At 34.6% G+C, this 12,135-nt stretch overlaps 1 protein-coding gene across 1 annotated transcript; it reads left to right on the plus strand.

Annotated features, from left to right (window-relative positions):
• Positions 1-7,798: 7,798 nt before the first annotated feature.
• On the plus strand, positions 7,799-11,744 carry LOC143530165 (auxin efflux carrier component 7-like). The gene is made up of 5 exons (XM_077025779.1): positions 7,799-9,241; positions 10,305-10,390; positions 10,926-11,083; positions 11,190-11,266; positions 11,344-11,744. Exons 1-5 carry the CDS (start codon positions 7,803-7,805, stop codon positions 11,408-11,410), a joined length of 1,827 nt encoding a protein of 608 aa, XP_076881894.1. The 5' UTR covers positions 7,799-7,802; the 3' UTR covers positions 11,411-11,744.
• The last annotated feature ends 391 nt before the right edge of the window (positions 11,745-12,135 follow it).

Below are 12,135 nucleotides of genomic sequence, written 5' to 3' on the forward strand. Positions count from 1 at the left end.
TTCAATCTTCTTGGACTTATCAAACTTTGCTCGACAAATCCTTACGAGCAACCTTGTTCTTCTATGATCCTGTTCGGCTCATTGTCAGTTGAACAACTTATTGATAAGGCGTACTCGGGAGTACATACCTTACTTGAGCAGAACCTTACTCGATATAACTTAGAGATATTCCATCAACTCATCAAGTATGCTCGGACTATAATTATTAAAGAATACCTTGCCCGGTCTTCCAATTACTTGGCTTCTTAGACTTGGTTGACCAAACCTTACTCAGAAGAGTAAAATACTTGGTCTTGAAGAACAACCCTGCTTGACAAGGTGAACCTTACTCGGATATGCCAAATTAATGAACCTTACTCGGAAATCACTAAAAAGCATACCTTGCTCGGATATCCACTTAAGAAGACTATTTGAAGTAAACCTTGTCCGGAAAGCAAAATCTCGTACTCGGCTAAGTAAAAGCTTACTCAAAGGTCCAAGGTGTGCTCGGATTCAATACTTAGCAGATTCTGAGGAGGTTGAGAAGATTCCAATCTTCCATATTCTTCTTTTGTGTCAAATCTCTTCATTTGGGTCAAATTCTTGACCCAACAAGTCATCCATCCAACGATCTCTTTGTATTTATTAATCAATGGGTGTTTTCTATAGTAAAAGACATATATAAACTATCTTCGAGACAGGCCCGAGCTCGACTATGCATAAGCTGGGATCGTTTTGATTTACAAGAGCTTGAACTAAAGCTCGGCTTGTTTCGGGCTCTTTTTCTAAAACTTAAGCTCAGTTCGTGAATTGTTTTTCAAGCTTGAGCTCGACTCGTGTTTGACTCGTTTATAATTTATTATTTAACTTATATACATTTTTTTAATTATTTTTATATATTTTAATAAAAACTTTAACGAGCCTAAGCTTGACTCGAGTTCATGAACAGTACCATAAGCGAGCCAAAGTTAGGTTCGAGCTCAACTAGTCGGTTGGGTTGTGTGAAACCAATACATAAAAGTATAAAAAGGTTATAATTAAAAAAAATACACTTTATTAAGGCCCAACAAACCTAAACGAGCATTATTTGTGACTTAGGCTCTTTAATAGTGATGAGCATATAGTACTGACTACTGAGTATGGGTACCCATTTTGAACTTAATACTTTGCCAATAGATTCGGTACTCGCATATCTATAAGTTCGGTCTAGGCACGACGTCGATACGATATAAAGACGAATATTTTGTAACAAGTACATGCACCGTGTTAAAATAGTATCAATACGGTATTGCGTACCCATTTCTTCCATAAATTTGGTATTGGTAACCAGTACAATATCGATCTCTTCCCTACTCGTTAGGTCTCAACTCACTTCAAGCTTTTTATCGATTCGATATCAAGTAACCCACGAACATCTCAACTCGTTTACACCCTTATCTATAAACTTTTTTATATTAAATTTTCTAAAAAGAAGAAGCACATAAAGTTTACAAAATAAGAAAAGATGACTCAACCAAATTATTATTTTATTATTTAAAAAGAAGTCTATAAAACAAAATAGAGTGGTCCAAGTTGAGTGGTTCATGGAAGTTAGGGTTGGGGGGCATGTGAGCCCTAAGAGGTGCTTCTTGTCGGCCTAATGTTCATCCTCACCCACACCCACTAACCCACTGACCCATGCCCATCTAACCATACCGAGCCATCTTCCCCACACCCATCATCAAACCTACCCCTCATCACACCCATCAACAATTTTGTGTTTTTTCTAATTGCTTCCTTATATCTTAGCTATACATATGTAACATCAACTTTATTCAATAGTTACATGATTTGAATGGTACTTTGGATTATAATATAATATATTTTTTATTAGATTTGGGTATGTTACTAGTACAAATTTTAAATAAAATAATATCGAACTAGTAGTAACACCACCCGCGTTGCGGCCGGATGTGAAACCGTGTATTTACATATCCACTCAAACTCGAAAGCGTGAAGTTACCACCATCACCACCATTGCATTCGGTCACCTTCCCATCATCAACGGTGAGTAACTTTCATTAGCCATTAAGAAAATCGAACAAAAAGTAGACGTAAAGAATGTTGAATCACATACGCTCATTTGCGTCGTAAAATTAGACTGAAGCATAATATATAGAAAAAATAACCAAGTCAATTTAACATTTACGCGTGACGGGACCGTTTGATAAAAATGGACATAAAAACGATGAACCACACACACGCGTTGCAACGTGTTAACTCGTTAAATTTAGACCGAAATGTTAACAAAAAATTGTAAAAGATGAAAAGTATATGAGACCAAAGTTGAAAGTGAACAAAATTAGGGATTAAAACTAAAAAATATTATGACATGTTTGTAATCTATGAAAATTGTTGGTGCTAAAAATATAAAACCAAAAAAAAAAGATGGATGGTACAACGATATATGCATGAAGGACAAATTTAGAAACACAATACTCCCACTTTTATTATTATATAAATTATTGTTGTGTGTGTGTGTGGGTGGATGGGTGAGGGGGGGGGGGGGGGGGGGGGGGGGGGGGGGGGTGTTACACTTTCTGTTAGTGTTTTCGTATGTCATAACCTTCTTGTTCTCGTTTCGCTATAAACTTTTTATATATTTATTTAATTTAATTATGACTATTTTAATGTTAATGTCTTTTTTGATTTCTTATATATTAGTAGCTTACAAGTTATATATTTTTCGATTTTTTATATGTTAATGTCGTTTCGATGATCATGATATATTTTACATGTTCAATGGTAGTTTTTTGGGCCGGGGGTCTCACTAGAATCAACTATCTGACCCTTCGGGATAGACATTTATATGGGTTGTCTACAAATAAGGCAGTAAATTTGTTACTGGTAAGATTTTACTGAGTTTTGTTATTATTGTTGTAGAATGGGGGGAAGAAATTATGAGAAGCTTTTGGCGTATTTAATCCGTTTGACACGTTTGCTATTTTGCATACCTTTTAACCTAATCTTTTTGACTCGTTTGAGATACTTAATAACAAAAATTAACGTAACTACAAGAACAACAAAATTTCTAACTGTATTTAACAATATAACTTTGACAACGATAGATATAAGACAATCTATCGTGAGCTATTGTGTACAACTATATAATCTTATTAAATTACACTAGACTAAAAGTTATTTGTTCTACATATCATGTTGTGTCCGTATCATTATCATTTCAAAACAACCTACATTCCCAAGATATTTTCCCGTCATTATTTTCGTCCTCTATTCAACTCATACAAACAAGACACGACAACAGGATGGAGCGACGTTTTACAATAACGACATATCGGTTTTAGTCTTCCTATCACAATTGAGTTCTTTTATCTTTATATCTTTTAAATTTTTTATTTCTTAAAAGTACAAGTAGTGTCAACGACAATTAGGAAAGCCCCAAAATCCGAAAATGAGTATTGGCCCTCAAAGCACATGTAGATGGCAAAAGGTTCCATGAGAGTATTGTATAGTGTATAGACTTAGCTGTACAAAGAATGGGCCTTTTGCACCTTTACTTTTTATCACAATTGTTAAGTTACCAAATCTATAGAATATAGTTTTGAGTTTGGTCCAAAAGTGTGTCTAAATTAGTTTGATATGAATTGAGGTTGTATAAGTGTTTATGAACTTGAAGTTACATATATTTCATCCTTTTGTTTATCTAGTTTAGAGATGTAAAGGAGAGTGATGGTCTTGAATAACGCTCGATGTCTCGATGATCAAGCTCGGCTTATTTCAAGCTTAATATCTGAAACTTAAGCTTGACGTGTGAGTAATTTTACAGGCTCTACTCGTATGTTATTTATTTGATTGTATTCATATGTAGCAATTCTATGAAGGATGTAATTATATTTGTTACTCAATTGTAATGTTTTTTTAACAGAATGTTTTTACACCTAAAATCTATCTAACCTTACATTTATAAAGATTTGAACTTACACCACGTTTATGGGGAGCGAACACCTAACGACTAGATCAATATCACACGTATTTATATCACATGTCTAGTCAAGCTTGTTAGATAAAATTCACTTTCGAGTCTATTTACTAAAAGGGCTCTTAAATTAGATTAAAGCTTGTCAAACTAGGATAGCTTGGAGCACCTCCGATGCTCGGACATCGTCGAACGCTACATCACCGCCCTCACAAACTCATCTGAAGCTCGTCTCTAGAGAACCGAACTCCATAGCCAGACATCAGGTCCACAATGCGGCTTTGGCCGACTCTTGCCACCTAATCAGATGACCTCCACATGGAATGCGCTGGAGGGACTCTTAGGTCTAAAGAAAAGCTGCTAATGATCCCTAGCCTAAGTGGTTGATGTGAGGCACCCAAAGACGTTAATTTAAAAAAAATAACGTCTTGGGTTCAATTTTCACCCGTGACAAAAAAATATGGGTATCCACATTGAACCACGGGGTGATCTCACATATGGTGAGTTTCCTCTTAAAAGTGGAATGAATATGATCGGGTGAGTCAGTTGTTCGTTAGTAATTCAAATGCCTATTAAAAATTCTAAATATTTCACTTAATCAGTTAATGAAGCTATTTTTTTTATAATATTACAATAGGTATTTAGGTCAAAATAAATATATTCATAATTTGTAGGGAATTAGGATAATGTCCGACCACTATGACATCATTTGCCATGCAACCCCAAACAAAAGAAGTAGAACTGAGAAAATGGAGATAACGTAGGTTTTAACTTTTAATATAAATAAAGATTTAAGTCACTTAATGACGATTATGGCTTCCACTACTTTTGTATAGCTAGACTAAGGTGGTGTTTCTATCCTGATAACATATTAACATGTTTATTTTATATAATTAGAAATAATAGATAGTAACTGTAAATAACCATGGCTCGCTCAACCAGTTTGGTGGCCTAAAACGATGTTTAAAAATGCGGTATTTTGGTAAAAAAAATTATCTTGTTTCACTCCAAATAAATCAAGATGTTTTTTCATTCTTTGCAAGTAAGTTTAAACACCGCTCAAACCCCACCTTCCTAAACTTAATTAAGTTTAAACGCCGCTCAAATCACATATAGTAATCCAAATCTCAAATTATAAATGTATAATTATTAATTTTGATTTAAAAATTGGAGGCCTTATAAAGTTAAAGCCTAAAGCCCTGGCTTTATTTCGTTGTATCTATATACAGCCGTGTAAATTAGGTCAACCTAAATAAACCTGCATAATAAAAATCAAAATATACAAAGCTAAATGTTTTACTGTATTAAAATTTAGATAATTTACCTGAGTATTGTGGGGTGGGAAGGTAATAAGAGTGTAAAGTAGAAGGTCAACGGATCAAACCCTGTAACATACACTATATTTAGCTGTTAAAAAAAGATATAAATTTCTTTTAACAAAAGATAAAATCGAAGTCTAATGTATAGTATCTTCTTAGATTTTCAATGAAGAAACAGATAAACATAACAAAATAACATAACGTCTATATCAAACAAGAAGATGAAATATTAACTATAGTTTATATGGATAAAAAAGTAAAAAATTTCATCGTTTATTAACACCAAGTCTTTCTTTACCATAAATTTTTTACATTTTATTTTTAAAAAATTAACATGTTTAACATACATCGTGTTAAATAGTCATTTTACTATAACAAACAAATGCCAACCTAGCACATTTCTTTGTCAAGATGGATAAAATAGTTAGGTGTAGCCGATAAATATGGATGAGAGAGTACCGATTCAGTATGTAACGCTTCGGGGAGGTGGTTTGACGAACAACCTAAGGTAACGGTATGACTAGCTGGGTATGGTGTTCTATAAAAACAAAAATAAATTTATATCAGTATGTTAAAAACCAAGTCTTAGCTACAGTAAATGTTAAAGTGACTCGTGTGTGTCCAAGGTCGGCTATGAGGCAGGGCCGGGTGGTCGTCCGATCCCGGCCCGACATCCCGATAGGCCCAATTCATTTTCTAATTATATATATAGTTTTTTGAAAAAAAATTATGTATTCTTAATGTTTAAACCCAATTGATTTAAGGCTCAGATTTTTTACGCCATTGACCCAAAAAATTTTCACGATTTTTGGAGATGACTCTGTGCGTGTCATAACCCAATCACGGACTGTTACTTGCCAGTCGGCTTTTGCTATTTCTTTAACTACTTTTTTGCCCAACTTTTTTTTTTGAGTTAGCAGCTTCCTTCGTTCCGTTTCATTGATGTCTTGGCTATTGGGGTTCTGCGTAAGAGTGATAGCCATCATGATATGTTTTTGTATTCGCCTTAAAATTTCTATCTTTTAAATGTTTCAACCACGTTAAATTATTTCACGGTTTAATGTTCGACAACGTGCACATGTAAAAGTCCTTAGTTGATAAATAATAAAAGAAAACATAAAGTGAAATGATTATCAATATATTACCCGTGCCACTTACCCATGATTAGATTTAGTTTAGCTTTTTAACGGTCACTAAGATATAATTTTTCATATGTAGAAAACAAAAGTAAAAAAAAACATTCCTATTTCTTTACGTATACTTCTTTTCTTCTCATTAAATCTTACCATGAATAGTGCATAGTTTCTTATTATAGTTTCTTAAAAGGATTAAAACCGTCTTTTGATACAAAAAATTTCAAAGTTCAACCGTTAACGGTTAGAACGGCTTCCCGCATATCTGTCACACAACCGTTATGTGATCAATATTTTTCAAAGTTTGACATCTATGGTTAGAACGGTAGTGCTGACAAATAATTTTCAAAGTTTGACTTTTTTTCGTTCAAAATGGCTGTCTTATTGTTTCGTTAACCGTCGTTTAATAAGTCTAATCATTTATGGTCAGAACAGCTGCCCGCATGCCTGTCGCACGACCGTTGTGATTAATATTTTTCAAAGTTTGACATCAAATGGTCAGAACGTTGTTATTCAAATGACCATGCTGGCCAATAATTTTTAAACTTGGCTTACTTTTTTTTGTTCAAAATTGTTTTATTGTTTCGTTAACCAGCGTTTGATAAATCTGATCATTTATGGTCAGAACGGCTGCCCGCATGCCTATCGACGCCCGTTGTGACCAATACTTTTCAAAGTTTGGCATATAATGGTTAGAACGGTTGGCAGAACGATGTTATTCAAATGGTTGTGCTGGCCAATAATTTTCACAAGTTTGACTTTTCTTTATTCAAAACTGTTTTATTGTCTCGTTAACTACGGTTTGATAAGTGAAAACCATGGATAAACCATCCCCGGTTTTTCTGCACAGTATTTAAATTTATCCGTTTTCTTGTCGAAAAAATTTATACGCAATATAAATTTACCCGTTTTCGACCGAAAATTTAAACCCGCCCCCCTTATTTATAAATTCACAAATATCAAATATATATTGACTCCGTCTCCTTCATCCCGACATTCTCGTCCAAGTTTCGTCACAAATGAAAACAATGGTGATATAATAACTTATAATAAGTATAGCATGACCCTTTCTTGAAATTTTCCTTAACCCGACCCGTTTCCACAGGCAACAATTCAGTCAATTCCTCACTCACTCACTCACTCACTCACTCACTCACTCACCCACACTACACGTGCACATATATGTATACATACAGTACACCTTATCTTTCACCTATATATATACACCTTCCATCCATACACTCTGTCAGTCATTCATTCATTCAATCACAACATTACTTTCTCTGCCCAACAAAATTTAAATACAAATAACACAAACTTCTTTTTCAAAACAGAATACAGACGGACAACAAGGCTGTTATTTAAATCTCACAAAAATTATTCCCACCATTTACAATGATTACCGGCCACGATTTCTACACGGTCATGGCGGCCATGGTGCCGCTATACGTGGCCATGATCCTAGCGTACGGAAGTGTACGCTGGTGGAAAATATTCTCACCTGACCAGTGTTCGGGTATTAACCGTTTCGTGGCTATTTTCGCCGTCCCGTTGCTTTCATTTCACTTCATTTCATTAAATAATCCTTACGAAATGAATTTTCGATTCATTGCGGCTGATACGCTCCAAAAGATTATTATGCTCGCGTTACTCGCGATTTGGGCCAATTTTACGAGACATGGGAGTCTCGAATGGGCGATAACGATCTTTTCGTTATCGACTTTACCAAATACTTTGGTTATGGGGATCCCGTTATTAATTGCAATGTACGGAGAATATTCGGGTTCGCTTATGGTACAAGTGGTCGTACTGCAGTGTATCATTTGGTACACTTTACTACTTTTTTTATTCGAGTACCGTGGGGCGAAAATATTAATTATGGAACAGTTTCCCGAGACCGCGGGTTCTATTGTGTCATTTAAAGTCGATTCAGATGTCGTGTCCTTAGACGGACACGACTTTTTAGAAACCGACGCGGAAATCGGAGACGATGGGAAGCTCCATGTGACGGTTAGGAAGTCGAACGTGTCGAGACGTTCAGTTGGGCTCGCGGGAAATGGAATGACCCCGCGCCCGTCTAATTTGACGGGGGCGGAGATTTATAGTTTAAGCTCGTCGAGAAACCAGACGCCCAGAGGGTCGAATTTTAATCACTCGGATTTTTATTCCATGATGGGGTTTCCGGGTGGGCGGTTATCGAATTTCGGGCCCGCGGATATGTATTCGGTCCAGTCGTCGAGAGGGCCGACGCCCAGACCGTCGAATTTCGAAGAGAGTACGGCTCCTGGTCCGTTAAACTCTCCGAAATTTGGGTTGGGAGCTGGGTTGGGGGTTTACCCAGCCCCCAACCCAGAAATAACTTCTACTGGTGTAAAACCAGTAAAAGCTGTTGCGTCGCTGCAAACCAAGGCTAAAACTGATGACAAGGAGCTCCACATGTTCGTGTGGAGCTCCACTGCCTCACCGGTTTCTGAAGCCGGTGGGCTCCACGTGTTCGGGTCGGGGCCCGAACAGTCACAGACGCAGTCGGGTCGACCCGAACACGACGACGCAAAGGAAATCCGGATGGTCGTTTCTTCTGACCATCCCGAAACCAAAAACGTTGGAGACCCAAAACCGGACGAATTTAGTTTCGGAGAGCAAGAAGTGAAGCTTGGCTCGAGCTCGACGGCTGTTTTGAACCCGAAAGAGGCCGACGGTAACGCCGGTAAACATATGCCGCCGGCAAGTGTTATGACCCGATTAATATTGATTATGGTATGGAGGAAACTTATCAGGAACCCGAACACATACTCAAGTCTCATTGGACTTATTTGGTCACTTGTTTCATTCAGGTATGTAAATATGTGTTTATTTTGTACACATTGACTAGTTTTTATTTAAAAAAAGGTTTATAAAAAGTAGTAAATATTTATGGTTCTATACAGAGGTGCACAAACCGGTTTGGGTTAAAATTGATTCGGTTTGGTCAACAAAAGTCAAAATCGGTTTTGAACAGTTTCGGTACAGGTTGAAACCGGTTTCTTAACATGCTACGATCGGTTTCGGTTCGGGTTTTGATTGGTTTCGGTTCAGGTTTTGCCGATTTTTGCCTGGTTTGAAACCGGTTCCGAACCTGCGGTTTCAATCGGTTCAAAACAGTTTCTACATAATTGATTTCAAAGCGGTTCGATTTTTGTTTAATTTTTGGGTCGGTTTAGCTAACCGGTTTATATGCCCACCTCTAGTTCTATACTTGCTAAAAGGATAATGTTTTAAAATAAAGTGAATGGGGATTTAAACAAATCCATACTACTAAATATAATATATTTTATATGCGTAAACTTAAGTTATTACATACAACACGTCGATTAAATTTAAGTTAAGCGGACAAATTTGTTTTTTTCCGCTTATCTTTAACTGTATATTTCTTTTAATTTTGTTTTAAAACAAAATTTTCCTTACAATTTTTAAACGACATAATAATTTCATAAGTTGATATTTAAATAAAGAAGTATGCCAAAAAACATAAAAACGAACATTTAATTTTATTTTGATTTGAAAGTATTGCTATAACTTTTATTGAATTCTAAAACTTAATATGCTACGTGATTATCAGTTCCTACGTTCTCCGCTTCATCGTAGATTATCTTTCTAGTAGTAATAAATATATTTTTGAACGAGTTTAATGATGACAGGTGGCATGTGACAATGCCTAAGATAATAAATATGATTTTTATTTTGTAATTTTGTACACTTTGACTAGTTTTTATTATTTTTTTTCCTTAAAAAATAGTAAATATTTATGCAACTATACTTCCTAAAAAGATAATGTTTTTAAATAAATGGAATGATTTCGATGGATGTAAATTAAATAAATAGTAATAAATATATGTTTGACGAGTTTAATGATGACAGGTGGGATGTAGCAATGCCAAAAATAATTGAAAAATCAATATCAATACTCTCGGATGCTGGTCTTGGCATGGCCATGTTTAGCTTAGGTAAGTGTTTCATAATTATTAATAAAGTTAATGAACATTCTAATTTAGTATTTGTAGTTAATGGGTTTTGTTTATGTTAATGTTTATGATTCTCTTAAAAAGAAAAAGGTTTATGAATTATGATTATTAATTATTATTATTATTATTATTATTATTATTATTTAAAAGTTATGGTTAAATGTATTATCGGGGACCATAATGATTATGGAATAGACTTCATTGCGGTCCCATAAGGTGGGTACATCTTTTTAATGGAAATATCAACATCAATCTTATCAATTAGTTGTTTAAAGTCGAGGTTTATTTTTTTATTTAAAAAATAATAATAATGTACTAATGAATAGTTTTCATTCTCACACTAATGCAATATTTTAACATGAACCTCAAAATCATGTTTGAGATACATGAACTCGAACACGACTTAAGTGTTCTGATTGTTACGAATATGATGTGTTTAACTCCTTTTTTTTATTTTATTTTAAGCATAAACGAGTTAGTAATAATTTATTAAATTATAACGTTTGGTGTTCTGAAGGATTGTTTATGGCACTTCAACCAAAGATAATAGCGTGCGGAAATTCTGTGGCTACTTTCGCAATGGCTGTGAGATTCTTAACCGGACCGGCTGTGATGGCAATTGCTTCCGTCATTGTTGGTCTCAAAGGGACACTCCTACATGTCGCCATCGTACAGGTATACATGCATACATATGTTAATTATTATTTACCTTCTTAACGTGTCTATAGTTATGTTCTAATTTTACAATAAATTTAATTTGACAATTATTTTCCAACAACAGGCTTCACTTCCACAAGGAATTGTACCGTTTGTTTTTGCCAAAGAATACAACGTTCACCCCGCAATTCTAAGCACTGGGTGAGTACATTTTGTAAACTAAATGTTTAATGTCACAAATTAGTTTAATCGTTAATTCATTTAATTTTATTATACAGGGTGATATTTGGAATGTTGATTGCATTACCGATAACTCTAGTCTACTACATTCTTCTTGGTTTGTAAGGCATAGGATTAATGTAGAGGATGCAGGGAGGATGAAGAAATCTTTATGATTGAATGTCGTTTGTTTGATTTGTCTAAGGAAACAATTTAGTCGTCGACCGAGGATATGAAAATTTTGACTTGATCTAAGGATCTTGCTCCCCAAACTACAACCTACAAATTAGATGTTATAGTTCCAAGAAAGCAATCAAAGAGATGCATGGCTTTTGAAGAGGAAAACAAGGAAATGTGACAATTTGAAGGACTAAATGAATATCTTTGTTGTATATTGGCTTGTTAGTGTTGTAATATGAACACTATTGTTTGCTTGTTTTAGTGTAATTACATTAGAGTTATTATTATGATTAAAAGTATGTACCATGATATGTTTATTGGAATGTAGTTGTCTTTGTGTTTTGGGTATTTGTGATTAAAATTTCATGTTAACTATAGGTAGAAATCAGTGGTACTTTGTTACTAGCAAACTAAGGTTTATTTGGTTTAAAGTTGACATGCATGTGTTTTGAATCAGATTTCGCATACATTAATATTTGTATCGCATTACTGTCTTCTAGATATATGAATAATATGATCAAGAAAAGAATAACTGTCTTGCAGATATATGAATAATATGATCAAGAAAAGAATATCGTGTTTTGAGTATTTATAATGAACTAGTTAACTTTTATATAAAACATTATAAAAAATTATATAAGAGTTAAACTTCAACTCTTAATAGTAGTTCA

The sequence above is a fragment of the Bidens hawaiensis genome, unplaced genomic scaffold (assembly GCF_021521415.1).
Source record: "Bidens hawaiensis isolate Kalapana, Puna unplaced genomic scaffold, B.hawaiensis_p1.1 tig00008858_1, whole genome shotgun sequence".
Classification (NCBI taxonomy): Eukaryota; Viridiplantae; Streptophyta; class Magnoliopsida; order Asterales; family Asteraceae; genus Bidens; species Bidens hawaiensis.

Bases quoted from the DNA above. Each gene is read 5' to 3' on its own strand.
- LOC143530165 (XM_077025779.1), top strand. From the start codon at position 7,803: ATGATTACCGGCCACGATTTCTACACGGTCATGGCGGCCATGGTGCCG. The intron at 9,242-10,304 runs GTATGTAAATAT...TAATGATGACAG, and splicing joins TGGTCACTTGTTTCATTCAG to GTGGGATGTAGCAATGCCAA. The intron at 10,391-10,925 runs GTAAGTGTTTCA...GGTGTTCTGAAG, and splicing joins CATGGCCATGTTTAGCTTAG to GATTGTTTATGGCACTTCAA.